Below are 22111 nucleotides of genomic sequence, written 5' to 3' on the forward strand. Positions count from 1 at the left end.
GGTTGGACTTTAGATGACTAGCAGTTGATACAGGTATCATCTCAGGACTATGCAGGGCTCAGCTGGGACTATCAACTGAAGTGTCTCCTTTGTGCGGTTTAGCTTGTAGCATGGTGACTGGAATCCAAAAGCAAGTGTTCCAAGAAAGGGGCCGTGGTAAAAGGCTCACGGAGTCTCCCACTGTATTCTATTCATCAAAATAGTCAAAGAGCCCACCCAGAATCAAGAGACATGGGCATAGATGGTGTGTCTTGGAATCGTAGCCATTTTTAATCTTCTGGGCACACAGTACCATGGTCTCTGCATGTTTTGCTTTAGGTGTATCAAGGAGCTTACATCTGTTGTTAGTTTTCACATAAGAAAACTATCTGCCCTTCCAGGTTTATGAAATATATAGGAAAGTGTCCATTTTGAAAATATGTCTGTTGTCATCACTTTTTAATTATTGTATAGTGTATTCTACCTAAATATCAACATGAAGTAACATATAGTAACTGATGTGACCTAATACTAGGCAAAGACAAATAGAGGTGACATATTTTTATTTTGATTATATGTACAGAAATAAATATATTTATAAATGCAAAAATATATATAGACAGAAATGCAATAAAGAAGAAAAATTCCTTATAATCCCTCTATACTGAGGAACCAATAAATCAGTTGGTGTTGTTTGTTTTCTGTACACCTGTGGTTTATTTTCATAAGGTTGACATTGAATTGTATTAATAGCTCTGTACCTTAATGTTATGAGCCTTTTCTCCAATCATTAAATATCCTAAAGCAGAATGATGTGTAATATCTGCATAATAATTTAGCCTGTAGATATCTGTGTTTTTGCTATTTCCTCCACATATTGTGGGGACATTTTTCTTTCTTTAGTGATCTGAAATATACTTATTCTGCTTTATTCTGATGGTGATTAAAAGAAAAAGAAGCCCTCATGTCTGAACTATTTTTTTTTTTTTTAATTAACAGGGTTAGGAACAAATGTGGGTCATTTCATCTCTACTCACTCAGTTCCATCTGTGTGAGATGACAGTGTGGCATACTTTTATGTAACCTTTACCACTGTTTCATTTGTTTATATAATCTTGAATTTTGGGCAGAGGTTTTCCTTCACAATATCTTTAAAAGATTAATCATATTTGCATGGTTTTATAAATATGCCAACAATTATGTTTTAATTCATGTTCAGATGATTTGTTGTTCAGTACCATTTATTCAGTTTCACAACTCATTCATAATTTAATTCTTACTTTTTCATCTCTGTTAATTGATTTACATATTTAATAATTTGTAAGCTAAAGAAACGTGAGGGTTATGCTTCATTTTTCATACTGGAGAATGATTCTTTTTTTTGTGAACAAGACAAATTTAACCAGGTATAAATGTATGAGCTCATAATAGTTCCCCCCAAAAGGCTAAAGTGCTTTAAAAACTTCTGCTAGTTTGTGTGTTCAGTCCCGTCGCTCAGTCGTGTCCGACTTTTTGCGACTCCATGGGCTGCAGAATGCCAGGCCTCCCTGTCCAACACCAAGCTCAAACCAAGTTTGAGCTTACTCAAACTCATGTCCATTGAGTCAGTGATGCCATCCAACCATCTCACCCTCTGTTGTCCCCTGCTCCTCCCACCTTCAATCTTTCCCAGCATCAGGGTCTTTTCCAATGAGTCAGTTCTTCACATCAGGTAGCCAAAGTATTGGAGTTTCAGCTTCACCATCAGTCCTTCCAATGAATATTCAGGATTTCCTTTAAGATTTCCTTTAAGATTGACTGGTTGGATCTCCTTGCAGTCCAAGAGACTTTCAAGGGTCTTCTCCAACACCACGATTCAGAAGCATGAATTCTTTGGTGCTCAGTCCATCTCTCACATCCATACATGACTACTGGAAAAACCATAGCTTTGACCAGACAGATCTTTGCTGGCAAAGTAATGTCTCTGCTTTTTAATATACTGTCTAGGTTTGTCAGAGCTTTTCTTCCAAGGAGCAAGGATCTTTTAATTTCATGGCTGCAGTCACCAAAGTTTGTGTGTGAATTTTATGAATTCTGTTCCTTTGGGAGAAATCTGTCTTGATTGTGTTTGTGTTTTGTTGCATGTGACTTATTGACCTTTTTCCTCTCATTTTCCTTGATATTATTGTTGTTGTTGTTCTTTAGTCATCGAGTCATGTCCAACTCTTTTGCAAAGCCATGGACTGTAGCCTGCCAGGCTCCTCTGTCCATGGGATTTCCCAGGCAAAAATACTGGTTGCCATTTCCTCCTCCAGGAGATCTTCCCAGTCCTAGGGTGGAATCCCACACTGGCATGGAGATTCTTTACCACTGAGCCACCTGGGAAGCCCCTTCCTTGTCGTTACCATTTATATATTTATCTTTGATTGCTATGCTTAGATCTTATTCCACCTCAAGGAAGGTTTATGCAATCTTTTTTTTTTGTTCCTTCTTTATCTGTCCTCCACAGTATATGCAGATTGGACCTAATTCCTATATCCTTCATGCTTTTTATCATTTGTCTTAGTTTTTGCCCATCACCTCTGATTTTATAAGTTACTTTTCCATTAATTAAGCAAACTTTTTCATAATTTAGTCTTTGATTTAATGTTCCCCTTCTGTTTTTAATTTGATTGCAGTCTCTACTGATACCATATTTATATATCAATTGCTTTCCTTTTATTTATGCATCGTTTGGAATTTTGTTGTGAACAAAATCAGCAGTCGCCCAAAACACATAATTTTGTTCCTGTAGATGTGAATTTTGTTTCCCTCAGAATTCAGGCAGTGTTAAAATGCACTTCGTTCAAAAATTAGTGTGGTTTGTGTATAATTTCTTCCATTAAGAAGAGTAAAGACTCTCTGTAATGAAAACAGAAAATACAGAGACATGGAGGAAAAAAACAGTAAAGAGGATTCCACATTTATTCAATTCTATAGTTAGAAGAACAAGAACCTCAGCTATGAAGATGACACCACCCTTATGGCAGAAAGTGAAGAAGAACTAAAGAGCCTCTTGATGAAAGTGAAAGAGGAGAGTGTAAAAGTCCTCTTAAAACTCAACATTCAGAAAACTGAGATCATGGCATCTGGTCCCATCACTTCATGACAAATAGATGGGGAAAAAATGGAAACAGTTAGAGACTTTATTTTGGGGGGCTCCAAAAACACTGCAAATGGTGACTGCAGCCATGAAATTAAAAGATGCTTGGTCCTTCGAAGAAAAGCTATGGCCAACCTAGACAACATGTTAAAAAGCAGAGACATTACTTTGCCAACAAGGTCCATCTAGTCAAAGCTATGTTTTTTCCAGTAGTTGTGTATGGATGTGAGAGTTGGACTATAAAGAAAGTTGAGCGTTGAAGAATTGATGCTTTTAAACTGTGGTGTTGGAGAAGACTCTTGAGAGTCCCTTGGACGGCAAGGAGATCAAACCAGTCAATCCTAAAGGATGCTGAAGCTGAAACTCCAATACTTTGGCCACCTGATGTGAAGAACTGACTCATTTGAAAAGACCCTGATGCTGGGAAAGATTGAAGGCAAGAGGAGAAGGGGACAACAAAGGATGAGATGATTGGATGGCACCACCAACTCAATGGACATGAGTTTGAGCAAGCTCTGGGAGTTGACGATGGACAGGGAAGCCTGGTGTGCTGCAGTCCATGGGGTCACAAAGAGTCAGACATCACTCTGCAACTGAACTGAATTGATAGTTCTAAGATCTGACCGCTGGCAGGAGTGGGTAGGACTCTGTTGTTATTTACAGCTTACCCTGGGAGTTTAGAATTTAGACACATGACACCTTAGGGCTTTCTTTTTCCTCTGGAGAACAGGTAACTGCTACAGAAGGTCTCGTTTTCACCTTGCCTCTCTGGGATGACTGATGTGGGAATGCAGTGGACCAGCTCCTCTGACTCAAGGCTGGACATTTATGCTCCACTCTTGCCCACAGGACTAGACTGAAGTTTGACCTGACTTTGTACGCTTGCTTTGCTTTTGCCCTTTCCCTGTCTTTTCCCACCTCCTTCCATTTCCTGGGAGTGATCCTACAGTAAATTATTTGCCCTCAGATCTTCGCTCAGAGTCTGTATCTAGATGAACTTGACGTAGGTTGGTGGGTCCAGGGCAAGAAAAAGGTCAGTCACATTGGTTCAGGAGGAAGCTCCTCCAGTGGGTGCACCCTTGCACACACATGCTGTGGCATACTCTCTGCTTCTTGGTGCATCTCCCCTTTATCATCTGGTGATGTGTTAGTGATAGTCTGCCATTAGCTAGTCTTTCATAGAATGGGTAATTTTGAGTCAGCCCTTTAGGGCCCCTTTCAATTAGTTCACATCTACTACAGTGAGCAAGTGTTCTTAGAAGAAATGGAATAGCCCTCATAGTCAACAGAAGAGTCTGAAATGCAGAACTTGTGTGCAACCTCAAAAACGACAGAGTGATCTCTGTTCGTCAAAATTAGGAAGTCAGGAGATATTTGGAGCAACAGGCCAGATTGGCCTTGGAGTACAAAATGAAGCAGGACAAAGGCTAACAGAGTTTTGCCAAGAGAATGCACTGGTCATAGCAAGCACCCTCTTCCAACAACAAAAGAGATGACTACATGCAGTTATCACCAGGTGGTCAATAACTGAAATCAGATTGATTATATTCTTTGCAGCCTAAGTTGGTGAAGCTCTATGCAATCAGCAAAAACAAGACTGGGGGCTGACTGTGGCTCAGATCATGAGCTCCTTATTACAAAATTCAGACGGAAATTGAAGAAAGTAGGGAAAACCACTAGGCCGTTCAGGTATAACCTAAGTCAAATCCCTTATGATTATACAGTGGAAGTGACAAATGGATTCAAGGGATTAGATCTGGCAGACAAAGTGCCTCAAGAAGTATGGACAGATGATTCATAACGTTGTACAGGAGACAATGACCAAAACCATCCCAAAGACAAAGAAATGCAAAAAGGCAAAGTAGTTGTCTGAGGAGGCCTTACAAATAGCTGAGGAAAGAACATAGAAGAGAAAAACAAGGTAAGAGAAGGGTAAGATATACCCAACTGAATGTAGAATTCCAGGGAATAGTAGGGAGAGATAAGAAGACCTTCTTAAATGAACAATCCTAAGAAGTAGAGGAAAACAATAAAATGGGGAAGACTAGAGATCTCTTCAAGAAAATTGGAGATATCTAGGGAACATCTCATGCAAGGATGGGCGTGATAAAGGACAGAAAAGGTCCTGACAGAATCAGAAGAGATTCAGAAGGGTCACAAGAACACACACGAGAACTATACAAAAAAGATCTTAATGACTAGGATAACCATGATGGTGTGATCAGTCACTTAGAGGGAGACATCCTGGAGTGTGAAGTCAAGTGGTCCTTAGGAAGCATTACTACCAACAAAGCTAGTGGAGGTGATAAAATTCCAGCTGAGCTATTTCAAATCCTAAAAGATGATGCTGTTAAGGTGCTGCACTCAGTAGGTCAACAAATTTGGAAAACTCAGCAGTGGCCACAGAACTGGAAAAGGTTTTCATTCCAATCCCAAAGAAAGATAATGCCAAAGAATGTTCAAACTACCATACAGTTGCACTCATTTCACATGCTAGTAAGGTTATGCTCAGAATCCTTCAAGCCAGGCTCCAGCAGTGCATGAACCAAGAACTTCCAGATGTACAGGCTGCATTTAGAAAAGGCAGAGGAGCCAGAGAGCCAGTTGGCAACATTTGGTGGATAATGGAGGAAGCAAGGGAATTCCACAAAAGCATCTACTTCTGCTTCACTGGCTAAACACCTTGAGTGTATGGATCACAACAAACTGTGGGAAATTCTTAAAGAGATGGGAATACCAGACCAACTTACCTGTCTCCTGGGAAACCTGTATGCACGTCAAGAAGCAACAGTTAGAACCAGACATGGAACAATGGACTGGTTCAGAATTGGGAAAGAAGGACAAAGCTGTATATTGTCATCTTGGTTGTTTAATTTATATCCAGAACACATCGTGAAAAATGCTGGGCTAGATGAAGCACAGACTGGAATCAAGATTGCTGGGAGTGATAACAACCTCAGATATACAGATGATACCAATCTAATGGCAGAAAGTGAAGAGAAACTAAAGAGCCTTTTGATGAGGGTAAAAGAGGAGAGTGAAAAGGCTGGCTTAAAACTCAACATTCAAAAACTAAAATTATGGCATTCAGTCCCCAATACTGCATGGCAAATAGAAGCGGAAAAAGTGGAATCAATGACAGATTTTCTTTTCTTGGGCTCTAAAATCACTGCAGCCATGAAATTAAAAGATGCTCACTCTTTGGAAGGAAAAATATGACAAACCTAGACAGTGTATTTAAAAGCAAGGACTTCACTTTGCTGGCAAATATCCATTTGGTTAAAGCTGTGTTTTTTCCAGTACTCAGGTACAGATGTGAGAGTTGGATCATAAAGAAGGCTGAGGCCCGAAGAATTGATGCTTTTGAATTGTGTTGCTGGAGAAGCCTCTTGAGAGTCCCTTGGATTGCTAAAAGAGCAAAGCAGTCAATCCTAAAGGAAATCAACCCTGAATATTCATTGGAAGGACTGATGCTGAAACTGAAGCTCCAATATTTTAGCCACCTGATGCGAAGAGCCCACTCATTGAAAAAGACCTTGATGCTGGGAAAGATTGAAGGTAAAAGGAGAAGAGGGTGGCAAAGGATAAGATTATTCAGTGTCATCACCAACTCAGCAGACGTGAATTTGAGCAAACTTCGGGAGATACTGAAGAACAGGAAAGCCTGGTGGAGTCGGTAGGGTTCGTCTCTTGTAGAGTTTTCCAGTTCCACCTTTCCAAACGTCTCCACGCGGAAACCAACCGCCAGGAAAGAGGCGCGGCGTCGAGCCGAGCTAACCTGAGGAAACCGCTGCCGCTGCAGCCGAGCGCGCGGGCCCGCCGGGGCATTAGTTCGTCGGCGCGCAGCCCCGGCCCGACTCTCCAGAGCCATGAGTTACGGTCGCCCGCCTCCCGATGTGGAGGGCATGACCTCCCTCAAGGTGGATAACCTAACCTACCGCACCTCGCCCGACACCCTGAGGCGCGTGTTCGAGAAATACGGGCGCGTCGGCGACGTGTACATCCCGCGGGACCGCTACACCAAGGAGTCCCGCGGCTTCGCCTTCGTCCGCTTCCACGACAAGCGCGACGCCGAGGACGCCATGGATGCCATGGACGGAGCCGTACTGGACGGCCGCGAGCTGCGGGTGCAGATGGCGCGCTACGGCCGCCCCCCGGATTCACACCATAGCCGCCGGGGCCCCCCGCCCCGCAGGTACGGGGGCGGCGGCTACGGACGTCGGAGCCGCAGCCCTAGGCGGCGTCGCCGCAGCAGATCCCGGAGTCGGAGCCGGTCCAGGTCCCGGAGTCGATCTCGCTACAGCCGCTCCAAGTCCCGGTCCCGCACTCGCTCAAGATCGCGATCCACCTCCAAGTCCAGATCGGCGCGAAGATCCAAGTCCAAGTCCTCGTCGGTCTCCAGATCTCGCTCGCGATCCAGATCCAGGTCTAGGTCCAGGAGTCCTCCACCCGTGTCCAAGAGGGAATCCAAATCCAGGTCGCGATCCAAGAGTCCTCCCAAGTCTCCAGAAGAGGAAGGAGCGGTGTCCTCTTAAGCAAATGATGTGTCGACAAGCAACATAAAGGAGGACTTGGGCGAAGGACCACTTACTCGGTAGTACTCAGTCCATCAGAAGAGTCCTTGGAACAAGCAACTGGCTATTGAAAAGGTTATTTTGTAACAGCCTGGTTCGCCGCAGTCTGTAGAGTCACAGAGTTGAATATGACTTAGTGACTGAACAACAACAAGATTAGTTCCATCTGTTCCATTTGTAGCAAAATTTGCTTAAAGTTTCTCTCATATGAGGATGGCATTATTCCAAGTTTCTGGTCCTTTTGCTGGGTTTCTCCTATTTCTAAAATGCAGCAATTATGATAAGGCTTGTTCAGGACGATTGACTCACTTTGTCAGCTTAACTAGTAAATTTCCCCAAAGACTGTTTTTTACTCAGAGAAATTTAAGGAAGAATATGATTTAAAATTAGGAATAATATGAAATAGAGACAAGGATACTAAAAAAAAACATAGAATTTATTATTCTAGAAAAAGTAATGAGAGTTTATTGTAGTTTATGATTTGGATCATTGCAAGCAAATAAGTAGATGAGAAAGTATTTCTTGAAGATTGTTTTGCAATGTCTTTGACAATATCAACATTTATAGTAAAATGAACTTGCAAAAAATGTATGACTTGCAAAAATCCAAGATTTAGGCTGACCTAGTTAACAGTTCTTTTTGAAGAGCATTTGTTCCTCGGTTCGGAGAATGTATGAGTAATACTTATCTGAACTATAACATTTGGCCAGGGCTAATCTGACAGTGTATCTGTGAGTGAACAGAAATGATAAGAATTGAAGAAATAACCTCCTTATCCACTTTGAAGTTAAAGATTATTTTCATTGTACATGGGGAAATATATTTTAAATAAAAAGACAAGATTGTTATGATTTTTATGGTACTATATATTTTTTTGAAAATTGCTGGTATGTAAGTCTAGTCTATGGTCTCAAGGTCACGGCTGCTTTTTGTTTAAAGTGACACACAACTAACATTACTAAAAATGTTTTCTTGTGCAAATCATCTCATTATTGATACCACTATATTTATATGATCAAAGTTGGAGTAATTTCCACCTATCTTGAGCGACCCTCACTTATTGCTTTCCCAACCTAAATTATGAGAGACAAGGAAAAACTGAATAATCTTCCCTTTTAAAACAAAAAATATTTTAGTAGTTTATCTTTCTCATTCTTTTGTCCCCAAAAATGTACTTTGTGAGGAATTTGGTTGAGGTAAACTTTTAATTTAGGGAGAATAAGTATTTCTATTATATTTATTACTTTTCCTGTAAAGGGTCATTTACTTGTAGATTCTACTTTTATATTTATTTATTTGTAGATTCTACTCTTAATAGTCTACTTAAAAGACTACTTTTAGCTAAATTTATACCTGAATATTTGTTTACTCCTGGAGGAGGAAATGACACCCACTCCAATATTCTTGCCTGGAAAATTCCATGAGCAGAGGAGCATGATGGGCTACAGTCCCTGGGGTCGCAAAGAGTTGGACACGGCTGAGCATACAGACACACATTTGTTTATTTGCTTAATGTGTCTTTTATATTCCATTTTATTTTCTAGCTGATTATTTTGGCTAGCAAATATCTATTACTTTTAAAAAACATTAAAAAAAATTAATATAAAGCATTTTCAGATTTACAGAAAAACTGCAGAGTTAGAGTCCCCATACATGTATATCCAATTTAACTGATTACTAACATCTTATTTGAATACATTAAATACATTTCAGTAGCTAATTGCATTCATTAATTTTAATAGTATATGAATTTTGTCACTTGAATTTTGGAATATTTTTGGAAGTAACATCTTCTTAGCTCTTTAAGTATATTCCAAAATTTGGGGTAATTCAGATTTTATACTACTAATTGAGTCAATGTTTGTGACATTTAGTTTCTACTAATTCATAGTATGAATAAGTTTTGGTCTTTGTATTATTAATTTGTAGGAATAATTTATATATTTTGGATAAATAGTTGTGTGTATTATATCTCTTCTCTCTTTCTCCCTTTGTCTTATACAATTATCTTCAGTGAAGATTTCATTTCTTCTAGTGCATTTTGAATTTTTTTCTGCATTCTTTAAAGCCTGGCCCCTTTCATTTTTCTGCCTCCATCTTCCCAGTTTCTTTTTCCATAATCCTGAGAAGAGATTGTGTCTTCTTAAATCTTCTTAGAAAACACACTCTGTTCTAATTTTTTCATCTTTTTCTTTAAAGAATAATTCCCCTGAGTTTTCAAGTTAGGATTTTTAAAATTCACTTTTCTATAGCCCTGGGTTTGGGATGTATGCAATTGAAATTAAGTATTCTCTCTGTTAAGGATTAGAATGTTTGCTGGAAAAAAACTGATGGGTGATTAGCACCAGTTTTCTTTGATCAGTGGAGTGTTTGTATCCCAGACTAATGGCCAAGACAGGGAATGAGGCAGGTGGGGATACCAGCATGCTTTGCTGTGTGAAGCATGTGTGGTCTGAGAATGTACAGTAATTAGACAGTCTTAGTTCTAATGAACTGTTATTTTAACAGTTCATAAGAATGGTACAACCCATGCTCTCATACAAGCTCATCTTTTTATTTGCATACTAGCTTTCATCCTCTTTCATCTAATTAACACACCCTTCTCTCTCCTTACGCTGTCCATGTCTCTTTCTTCTAAAAGATTCCCATTAGTAAAAAAAAAAAAGCCCTCTCATTTTTGAAACAAACACCTTTACACCTCAAATCACTCTTCATTTAGTCCCTAGCACTCTGCTTCCCATGACTGTTGAGGTTCTTCTTTAGACTTGTCTCTGTTAACTTGCTTCATTTTTTCCCCTCCTTTTTCTCCTTGAATATGCTGTAGATGTGTTCTGGATGCATCATTTCACAACCCGGGCTCTTGTCAGCGTCACCAGTGACTTGAATATTGCTTAATGACCCGATGACCAATTTGGAGTCTTCATCTTAATTAACTTAGCAGCATATTATAACAGTTGTTTATCCCCTCCTTGGGAAAACTTTTGTGAACATATGTCCATATCAGCAGCATTCTGGAATCTTCCATCCTCCTAGCTATTCCTCTTCAACCTTCTCTGTGGAGCCTCTAGATACTGGATGGCTCAGGCCGAATCCTTAACTTCTGTCTTCCATCTACACTCATTCATAGTTTCTCATCCAGCCTCATGCCTTTAAATCCATATAAGTTCTGACTCGTCCAAATGTATTTCTTTAGCATGTTACTCTCATGTGTAAATACTGGATTTCTCTAGTAGCCTACTTAAACTTTTCCACTCAAGTGACAAACAAGCATTTCAAATTTACAGTGAGCATGGGTGCTTAGTTGTGTCTGACTCTTTGCGACCCTGTGGACTATAGCCTGCCAACCTCCTCTGTGCATGGGATTCTCCAGGCAAGAAGAATACTGGAGTTGGGTTGCCATTTCCTCCTCCAGGGGATCTTCCCCACCCAAATTTACAATATCCAGAGTGAAACTGCCAATCTTCCACACTGCTCCTGCAGTCTTTCACCCAGAAATTTGTAAGTTTTATACTTCCGGTTGCTCAAGCCAAAATCCTTTGATTTATCCTTGACTCCATTCTTTTTCTGATACTTTGAATTCAGTCCATCAGCCAAACCTGTCAGATCTCCCAGAGAGTGTGAATCCAGAATGTTCACCACCTTCACTAATCCCAGCTGCCATGCTCTTCCCTTAAGTACTGTGAGTTCTGGACTGAGTTTCCTGTTTCTGCCTTTGGTCTTTACAGAAGATCCTGTAAAGAAGGAGCCGCCTGCGCTCTTCTCATCTCATCTCCTCACGAGATGCCTTGTTCAGTCCTCTCCGACTCCCCTTGGTGCTCCTAGAGTGGTGAAGCACGTTTCTTTCTTAGGGGCAGAGTTTCCTCTGGCCAGGACCGTGTTCTTTCTGCCGTACTATCTAATGTTGAAGTCTTTTTATGCCCACCTAACCTTTAGCCCCCTCCCCCCTTTTCCCTTTTTATTTTTATCCAGAGCCTTTATCACTATGTGACATTTTATCTGTTCTCTTATCTGCTTTCTATCCATCTCCCCCTGTTTACTAAGGCTTATAAGGGCAGGGGTGTTTGTGTGTTTTTCAGCTCTATCTATAGTGGCTGGCACAGAGGGAACATAATAAATACCCTTTAAACCAGTGAATAATGAATAGTGAGTGACTCTTTTGCTGGTTATCAATTTCATAAGCAGCATAGTTACTAGCTTACAGAAATGCACATATCTGATAAAAACATTAAGCACACAAGATGGTGTGCAGTGAAAAGTGAATCTCCCTATGCCTTACTGTCATTCTCCATTGTTTTATTCTAAAAAAAGGATCTATGTGTATACACACATGTCTCTCTTACACCTAAAGTATAGAGTGCAAACTGTAATACACATTGCTATTTACACTTAATATATATTTTTGAAAATCATCATTATTATACCTATTGTACACTTACATGTACATATATTTATACATTAGTATATAACATGGAAGGAAAGCTGTGACAAACCTCAGTGTATTAAAAAGCAAGGACATCACTTTGTCCACAAAGGTCCATATAGTCCAAGCTATGGTTGTTCCAGTAGTCTTGTACAGATGTGAGAGTTGGTTCATAAAGAAGGTTGAGCACTGAAGAATTGATGCTTTTGAATTGTGGTGCTGGAATAGATTGTTGAGAGTCCCTTGGACAGCAAGGAGATCAAATCAGTCAATCCTAAAGGAAATCAAACCTGAATATTCATTAGAAGGACTGATGCTAAAGCTGGAGTTCCAATACTTTGGCCACTTGATGCAAAGAGCTGAGTCATTGGAAAAGACACTGATGATGAGAAAGACTGAAAGCAAAAGGAGACAAAAGGCAAAAAAGTGGCAGAGGATGAGATGGTTAGATAGCATTAATGACTCAATGGACGTGAGTTTGAGCAAACTCTGAGAGCTAGTGACAGACAGGGAAGCCTGGAGTGCTGCATTCCATTGGGTCGCAAAGAGTCGGACACAAATTAGTGACTCAACAACAGCAATAGAAGCATAGAATGATCTCCAGAATCTCTATATAAAGCATAAGTAGCCACGTGTAGCATTGTGTGTAGACTATTTTAAAATGTGTATGTATGTGTATATACATATTACGTACACATAGTAATATATAATTTACTTTTCAGTCTTTTTCCTGGCTGATAGTTGAGTTTCAACTCAATATTTAGACTGTTTTTTTGTTTTTCCTTTGCAGTGCCCACTGTTGATGTCTTTCAGATTTCCACAAAAGAGAGATTTGGCCTGGGACATCAGCTGAAAAAGTAAGTTTTCCAATGAGTGAAAAACAAATTTCTATTAAAGAGAACTGAGTTCTCATTTTGCTTGCCACCCCCACCCCATTTTTATTCAGCACAGCTTTTTGAAGTAAATGCCTCAGGAGAGGAATTCATCCTGATGCTTAGAGGCTCATCAATAATTTAGCTGGCACAGCACACTTTTAGAACTGGGCCAGATTCCACCAGCCCCGCCCCCTACTCCCCACCCCCGCCCCCCAGACAGGATCCTTTCTCATCCCTGCAACAGCCTGCCTTCCACCTGAGAAGGTGGGCATGTGAAAATCAGAAAATAAACTCTTAATGTTTAGAATTCCACATCTTTGAAATAAAATTCAATTTACAACATATGTTTAGCACTTTATATTATGTAGTGTTTTCTTCTTAAGGACTCTGAAAAGAAATTTTCTCAGTTTTCTGTATTGAATTAGGTATGTTTTTCCAGCTTAATTGGCTTTGTTTTTTCGATTGGACTTTGTTTTTCAAGCCAATATCTTACAGGTCTTGGAGCGAAGCATGGAGCCTGCCTTCTATGTTAAGCCATTCAAGTTAGGTACCACCTCCCCTTGCCACATCTTCCCACCCCCCCATGATTTTTTTTTCCTTCACCAATTTTCTCCTTCGTTTTAAAACTTATTTTTAATTTAATGACTTTACTTTTTAGATTGGTTTTAGGTTCACAGCAAAATTGAGAGGAAGGTACTGAGATTGCCTCCTGCCCTCACACATACATAGCTTCCCTATTATCAACATCTTCTACCAAATGGCACATTTATTACAACTGGTGAATCTATATTGACTATGATTATCACCCAAAGTCCAGAGTTCTACTTTATATTATTTTGTAAGCCACTTAAGAAATATTCTGGGAGAGTGAAATGACATTGGTCCAAACAAGACAAGAAACATACAAGTACAGAAGTGTAGAAATAGCTTCCTACCCGTACTGCCATTTGAGTACATCATTTGGGCTCAGAAAAAGTAATGATGTGTGTAATCCCCAACCCTGAGAAATTAAGGAAATCTGTATTCTATATTCACTGTTTAATCACATTATAGAATATGTTTAGTTGCTGAGGCATGTCCAACTCTTGTGACTCTACAGACTAGAGCCTGCCAGGCTCTGTCCATGGGGTTTCTGGAGTGGGTTGCCATTTCCCACTCCAGGGGATCTTCCTGACCCAGGGATCAAACACAGGTCTCCTACATTGCAGGTGGTCTCCTTCTTGGCAGGCAGATTCTTTACCAACTGATCCACCAGGAAATAGCCTTTCAAAAAAGTTATTTGCTTTTATGTATAGATTTTAGTTATGTGGACAGTTTGGTATATGAACTGGAACTTTTTTTTCATGACTCTTGATCAGTTTTAGTCTAATTTGGTTTCTTTCCTTAATTTTAAATAACTGGGTTTGCCTGTGATCTTCTCATCTAATATAATATATAATAAAATTCAAAACCTGATCTCATTCTCAGAATAAGTCATAAGAGAAAATTGAAATATAAAGAGGTTATTTTCCCAGAAACATACAGCAAGTTAGGAAGGCAGATTTAGAATCTAGGCCTTTTGTTATTGTTCAGAAAATAAGAAACGCTATTCTTTATCTTTTGTGTTTCTGGCAATAAGACAGAATCTAAACCACAGCAGTAGCTGCAGCAGTTGCTTATGCAGTGCTGCTTTTTTGTCAAGTACTTAGCATAATGATGTGTATCACCACCCTTAATCTTCATAACAACCCTATCAAGCAGGTACTATACCCTCCATGTTTCCTAGATGATGAAGCCCAGGCACCAAGAGTTTAAGCAACTTGCTTAAGCTCACACACTGAGAAAGTGGTAGAGCCAGGATTTGATTTCACATCAGTATTTTTGATTCACCCACTAATCTGTCTCTCATACAATCCTGGATACTCCCTTGCCTTAATAAGGCTTGGAATATATTTTCAGCATTGAATAGATATTGGGGAAAACGTGAAGTCATTAAAAGAGCCTGGAGGAAAAAATAACCGAGTCCAAACAGATGTAATATAGTGATCAGTCTTGAATAGGCCATCCATTAGTCAAAGGCTAAGCATATCACAGACTATGGAAATAATCTTAAACTCTGTATGACTTTACGTTCAATTGGCATTAATCAAACTTAAGCTGTTTTTAAAAGGAAACGTATATTGTGAATCTCCAGCAGTGCCTTAAGTACATGCAAATAAAGCATGGTATAAATTATTCATATGTTGAGTTCAAATTTATAAACCAAAATTCAATTTATAACTGATGTGCAAATTGAAATAAAAACTCACTTTTCAAAATAATACAGGAATTTAACTTGATGAATGATGTCATTTTGCTGCAGCTGTTTCACCACCACAGTTTGAACACAGTACTGGTTACAGTGGTGGAGCACACTTCTTTTGAAATCAACATGTAGAAAATCATCACATTGCCCATGTATACTCCCATTTCTCTATCTGAACTACCCTGGAATCTTTGTTCAGATAGCTGACTATGACATCACCTGGTCTTCACTTGATGTGAATGTATAATTTACCTTAAGGTCTTTTTCCCTTCTTTATTATCAGCCAATGGCAATTGTAATAGTTCTTCTTAGTGCCAGCATTCAAAGACCAGTGTGAGCACGGAAATCTCTATTTTAAGGGAGTGTCCATTATACCAAATGTACTCATATGTATATTTCAGATTACCATTGAAATGAAACACCATATTGAATTTCTTACAGAGATAATTAACTCCTCCCTTTCAAATCCAAGAACAGGTAGGGATTTAGGTGTCCCAAGTTTAAGAATTACTAGTTTTAGATATTGAAGTCACACCTTAGAATGCAAATGTTATATGAAAGTGGGAACAATTTTAGCTCTTTGACTTGTGTTTTGTTAGTCTGTTCGGTTAGTCTGTCGAGAATCAGAGAAGCACTTGTTAGGTTTCTTAGGGAATGGTAGACAGGAATGGCAGTTTTTCATAGGAGGAAAGAATCCGAATCTGCCTGGTATGGTGTCACTGGGGATTCGAGGTTAGGTACAGGGGAAAATGATGACCCTGATGTTCTGTTACATTTAAATTTTGCTAAAATCTTGGGAGAAAAATATCTTCAAAAATTAAGTGGTAAATAAAGCCTTGGTTTCCTGTTCTGATCTCTGGGAGGGATTTACTGCAAATCTGAAATCATGCATCATTGACTGTGACTGCAGTTTTTCTTCTTCTTCCTCACTACCTCTACAGCTATAAACACCCCCCCAATAATTCCAGATTTCCTCTGAATTCATCTAAGCTAGCTGACAAAGTTGGGGTAGTAAGTCTGAGTGATGTAGTTTCTGGCAATCTGAGTTAATTTGGTAAGTGAATAATCAGCCTAGTATTAAGAGACACACCTGCCCCTTTTGGATAACATATTAACATAGATTCATCCGTATTGGATTACATAGGTATTACAGCCCTGCCACTTACTATCCAGGTAAACTTGGACAAATTTTCATGTCTTTACCTTACTTATGAAATGTGTAGAAGGAGGAAAAAAGATTTGTAAATAAAGTTCCTCCTTTACACCCTGGCATATTGTCAGTGGTAGATACTGGTACCATTTTCCTGGTCCAAAAGCAATGTGTTAGAAATAACTGAAAATAGCAGGAAAAGCAGGCAGTGCTGAATTGACTTTGAAAAGAAAATGAAAATGTTTAATCTGTTGTACACAATGTTTAATTGTAAAATTTCTTCTCTACTTCAATATCAGCTAAGGGACCCTCTCCAGTGCCACTGGAGAGATGGGATCCAGAGAAACTGTCATAGCCTGGGACCCATCTCAGAAAATAAGGCCATGTCTTAAATCTGCAGTTGACATTCTAGAATTTTTTACCGGAAAACAGTGATGCTGTGGTCTTGATTTAGAAAATATTGAGGTCAGAAGTTACCAAATTCCTGCCTTATGATAGGAACTGAAAATTCTTAGAGGCTCATCATTAAAAGAAAAAAAAAATACAGCATATTTTCAAGTGAATGGGACTGTGCTGAACATAAAACTTGCTGATCTGCTTATTCTCCATAGAGTTAGTTTTGCACAGCTTATTTTTGCTTAGGATTTTTTAGTTTTATTTTAGTGTCCTTTCCAGGAAGAAAACTACATAAACAAATCAAATAAAAAGAAAAAGTTTAGTTGTATCTTAATCATAATTACTAACAAAAATCATTTTTAAACCTGTGGTTGGCACCAACAAAATATTTCAGACTTTTCTTTTGCCACCAAAGCTAAAGGTGTTGATCCTATAGGGTGTCCTTATAAATCTCTTTATATCCTTATTCTTTTACCTTTTAGCAATTAATCAATTATATTTTAATTATGTCAGTAATTAATTATTAATTGTAACACAGTAAAATCATTAGATTTTCTATAAGATGCTTTACCACACATGAAATCATCTTGTATGGTTCAAAATTAAATTCTCTCTAATCACCATGCATTTATTTTCCTTTGATAAATGCATTCTCTCCATAATCTGTACAGAAATCTGATAGTAAATTACCTTGGAACTGTGACAACACACTTACCTTTGGTTTGACAGAATCATGCAGACATTTGTTACACAGCAGTGGAAGCAGAGCAAAGAAAAATCCAATTGCCTGCACAATAAGAAGCTGTCAGAGAAGAAAGTCAAGTCTCCCCTGCATTTATTTACAACCTTGCGCAGGTAGGTAATAGACATCTTTCCCTCATCTTACTTAAATGCTGCAACTTGTGATCTTCCATGGTTATTTAGTTCAGAGCATTTCTACTACAGTCTTGGCATCTGTTTATTTTCTTTATGACTTTAAAGAACAAACCAAGTTATATCCATTCCATCAAAAAACATAGCTACTCATTTCTGTGTTTTGACTTTGTATTTTTACATTGGTTAAATTTACTAAAATTGCATTTCTTTTGGTTTCTAATTCCATAGAGTTTCCCTACCAAAATTAGTCCTTTGTATAGAAGGGGTCCTCAAATGGTCCATGACCTCTTAGGAACCAGGCCACACAGCAGGAGGTGAGCTGCAGGCTAGAAAGCAAAGCTTCATATGTATTTACAGTCGCTCCCCATCACTAGCATTACCGCCTGAGCTCCACCTCCTGTCAGATCATTGGTGACATTAAGATTCTCAGAGGATTGAAAACCCTAAGCCTAAATTCAAGGTGGAATATCCTGAGATTGCCACAAAATAGAAATAAACTGCACAATAAATGTAACTCACTTGAACCATCCTGAAACCACCACACTCCCAGGTCCAGGAAAAAATTTTTCTTCCAGGAAACTGTTACTCATATGAAAAAGGTTAGGGACCACAGCTTTTTAGGTCTCTAGAATAGGTAGGAGGGGAAAAAAAACAACAACTGGACAATCAGTCCCTTTTTTTTTTTTTTTTCTTTCCAGGAAACATAGAATTCAGTCCCTGTGGTCTTTCTGTACACACTTCTGGTTTCAGTTTTCACTGGATAGGCTGGGTTTAAAAGAGATGGTATTTGTAGCAGAGTTGAGTTGATGGAGCCCGACAGGTATTCACGGTCTGTTACACTCACGATTTGCCCTGTGTTAACTATTCGATTTCGAAGGTCGCCAAGTTATCCTCCCCCTGGTTGTGGAAAAAGCAAATCCAAACTGAAGTCGGAGCAGGACGGCATCTCCAAGACACACAAGCTGCTGCGGAGGACTTGTTCCAGCACCGTCAAGACGGAGGACGTGTGCGCGCCGAAGCCGCACAGGACCTTCGGTCGCTCGCTGTCCAGCGACCCCCGGGCTGAGCAGGCCGTGACCACCATTAAGTCGCACAAACTCTTGAACCGCCCCTGCCCTGCCGCCGTCAAGCAGGAGGACTGCCTCGCTCTCAAGTCGCACAAGCTCTTGACCCGCTCTTGTTCTGGAGACCCGCGCTGTGAGCACAACGCCAGCCTGAAGCCTCACAAACTGTTGAGCAGGTCTTACTCCAGTAACCTCAGAATGGAAGAATTATACGGACTCAAGAATCACAAGTTGCTCAGCAAGTCTTACACCAGTGCCCCCAAGTCATCCAAAACGGAGCTTTTCAAGGAACCCAACGCAGAGGGCAGGAGGCTCTCTCTTACCTCAGGGCTCATTGGTATCTTAACACCATCGTCATCTTCATCTTCCCAGCCTGCTGTGCGTACATATTTTCATCTTGAGTTCTTAGATGTTAGCCAAGGGGCAGGAGAGGGTTTTGTGAGTGTGTTTGTTTTGTGAAGGTCTGTTCAAAGACGCACGGTTTTGTTTTGGGTTTTGAAGATTTACTTTTTTTTTTTTCCTTTGGAATATTCCTTTGCATACCAGACATTTGCAGCTAGTACTGGAATGTTCGTTTTGATTCTGGAAAAATAAACGTTCCTGTGGATGTGAAGTTTAGTCCAGATTCCTGTCATGGGAATGAATGCTCCTAAAAATAGAAGGAAGTCCATTGAATTCACTAAACATTTTTAATGTTTAGTTAAGCAGGTTTATCTAATTTCTAGTTTTCTCACATAAGTAGTAGAAGTCAGAGTTTGTCTAAGATTAAGAGTAGTGTCCTTCCTGTTGTACATAAGCGGAAAGCTTTGCCTGTGAACTTGTAGAGAGGAGTGATAGTTAACCGCTGTATCCCAGAGCGTCACTTCAAGCTGTTCTCAGTGTCTGCTTTATAAAACTGAGATTGCTTTATCCTGAACCTGTTTTGTGGTGAAGATGGGGCTGGCGGGAGACTGTATTAAAACTTAAGTACTTTGGGTGGTATTTACTGGGAGTCAGATTTACACAAAGTTTGCCTCTAGAGTGATTAGCATTATAGCCAGCTTCGTATAAAGAAGCAGGCCTATCTTACTTATAATTACATAAAATAATTGACCAAAATTTTTCTTTGCTTTTAGTAAATTTGTGTGTGTGTGTGTGTGTGTTGTGGTGCTCTTGTATAGATATGTTTCTGAAATTACATTGTAAACTATACCGTGAAATTTTGTGTGGAGAAAATATATTTGGCTATGTTGGTAGTTTTAGGTGGACATCCCCAAAGCCCGTATCTTCTCAAAACTATCAAAGACATACAGAAAATTAATTTTGTCAGAGTTACATAGTAGAAAGAATCCCATAGTTAGTTTCACTCAAGAAAGATAATTTTAGATATTCTGTGAAAGAAAATGTCTTAGTGTCTTCCCATAATACATCCTACCGTATTATGTTGAGCATATTATGTTGAGCATAATACGGTAGTTTAGTATTCTACCCCTTTCAGCAGCTTGGAGGAATTGTACCTCTTTTATACATGCTTGGAGGAATAGTTCTATCTAGTTGTAAAATGAGATTGAATAGTCTAAATGAGGAAGTGAGAGTGTTCAGTGATCAGGGGTAGAGACAGCAAGTTTTTGTGATCATTTAGAGATGCCAGTCATTTTTACTAGAAGATCAGAAATTAAGAAGGCAATTCATTTAGTTTAAACAAAAGATTGCAATAATAATGGAGGAAAGAGCATTATAATAAATTCTGAAATCTTAGTGTCATAATCAGTGATTTGATTCACTGATAGTCTTAGAAAATCACATCTGCCTTCATTGTTGCAAGAGTAAAACGCTATAATTTATATATTTTTCCTAATTAAAAAACATTTTCTTTTTACTTTGCTTCTTATAGTCAAATGGTGCCAAATGCATTCCAATACGAGACCGTGGCTTCCTAGTGCAGGTATGAGCCAAGCCTTTGAAATAGTTTAGCCTTTAGTGGGTTTTCAAATCCTTCTTGAACTTAATTCTTTCTCTTTATTGTCTTATTCAGACAATTGAGTTTGCTGAACAGCGGATCCCTGTGTTGAATGAGTACTGTGTGGTCTGTGATGAACCACATGTGTTTCAGAATGGCCCCATGCTTAGGGTAAGTTCTCACTGGTGGAATGTTGGTTTAGAATAGAAATGAAGAGGATTAAGATACAGGCAAGTAAGTAATTGCATTTACAGTAAATGCTCTCTATTGAGTCAATTATTTAATACACAAAGCTGTATAGTTTTGACAAATGTGTCACTATTTCTGAAGAACTCTGTGAAAGATCAACAGACAGTTTCACTTTAGGAAAATATTTCTTAACTGTATTTCTTACATGTGCCTATCACCTTGCTGTTTGTCTGTCTTTATATATCTCTGTGTCCATTCATATTGATATGTATATATATGTAAACTTGTAAACACTGTTTTTTTCAAAACCACACAATCTACAGTACTTAATGTTGGAGGAATTCCTGGTGGTCCAGTGGTTAGGACTCCATGCTTTTACTGCCAAGGGCCTGGGTTCAATCCGTGGTTGAGGAACTAAGGCCCCACAAGCCATGCAGTGTGGCAAAAAAAAAAAAAAAATGAACAGAAGAAAAAGAATAAGATATTTAATATAGAGAGAAATGGGTAGTCCTTATTCCAATTAGAAGAGGTATATATAATAGAATCAGAGAATTAGAGGAAAGATTTCAAAAAACTGCCTACTCACACATTTGTGGCATTATTAAGGAAGTATGGAAATAAGAATCAATGTGTAAATGGTATTTTGGGGGAAAATTATCCAATTAAAAATTTTTTGCAGTTTTTTATTGAGATAAAATTTGTATAAATATACAATTCACTTTTTCAATGTGTACAATTCAGTGGTCTTTTTAAAAATTACATTCTCAGTTTTGTGCAGCTATGACTACTGTCCATAATTCCAGAATCTATTACCCCAAAAAAGAACCCCCGTAAATGGTAGTAATCACTCCCACTGATATATTTTCTGTCTCTGTGAGTTGGCCTATTTTAGACATTTCATATGAATGCACATTAAATTATACATTATGTGGCCATTTTTTTCACTTAGTAGTAAAATGTTTTTGAGTTTCATATATGTAGTGTGTCTCATAATTTATTCCTTTTTATGGTGGAGTAATACTCTATTATACAGCTGTGTGACTTTTGTTTATCCATTCATCAGTGGATGGAATTGCTGGAGACTTGTGTTAGCTCTGTTTAACTGTTTCAGGAGCTGGCAAACTATTTCTTGACAGTGGCTGTGCCGCTTTAGGTTTCTAACAGCAGTGTATGATGGGGTTCAAGTTTCTCCACATCCTCACCAACACTTACTATTCACCTCTTTTTTCCTCCAACTATAGCCA

General features: G+C 39.0%; 2 protein-coding genes across 3 annotated transcripts in view; both read left to right on the forward strand.

Annotated features, from left to right (window-relative positions):
- PARP8 (poly(ADP-ribose) polymerase family member 8) overlaps positions 1–22111 on the forward strand; it is a 196797-nt gene that overhangs the window by 125385 nt on the left and 49301 nt on the right. For both annotated transcript variants that reach the window (XM_070476665.1, XM_070476664.1), the window contains exons 11-15: positions 12885–12951; positions 17529–17654; positions 18553–19117; positions 20613–20663; positions 20754–20849. In XM_070476665.1, the coding sequence (XP_070332766.1) occupies positions 12885–12951; positions 17529–17654; positions 18553–19117; positions 20613–20663; positions 20754–20849 (905 nt within the window). The remainder of the gene's footprint in view (positions 1–12884; positions 12952–17528; positions 17655–18552; positions 19118–20612; positions 20664–20753; positions 20850–22111) is intronic.
- Positions 6770–7761, forward strand: LOC139038258 (serine/arginine-rich splicing factor 2). The gene has a single exon (XM_070476663.1). The coding sequence runs from the start codon at positions 6970–6972 to the stop codon at positions 7633–7635; it is 666 nt and encodes a 221-aa protein (XP_070332764.1). The 5' UTR covers positions 6770–6969; the 3' UTR covers positions 7636–7761.

This window comes from Odocoileus virginianus, chromosome 14, assembly GCF_023699985.2.
Source record: "Odocoileus virginianus isolate 20LAN1187 ecotype Illinois chromosome 14, Ovbor_1.2, whole genome shotgun sequence".
Classification (NCBI taxonomy): domain Eukaryota; kingdom Metazoa; phylum Chordata; class Mammalia; order Artiodactyla; family Cervidae; genus Odocoileus; species Odocoileus virginianus.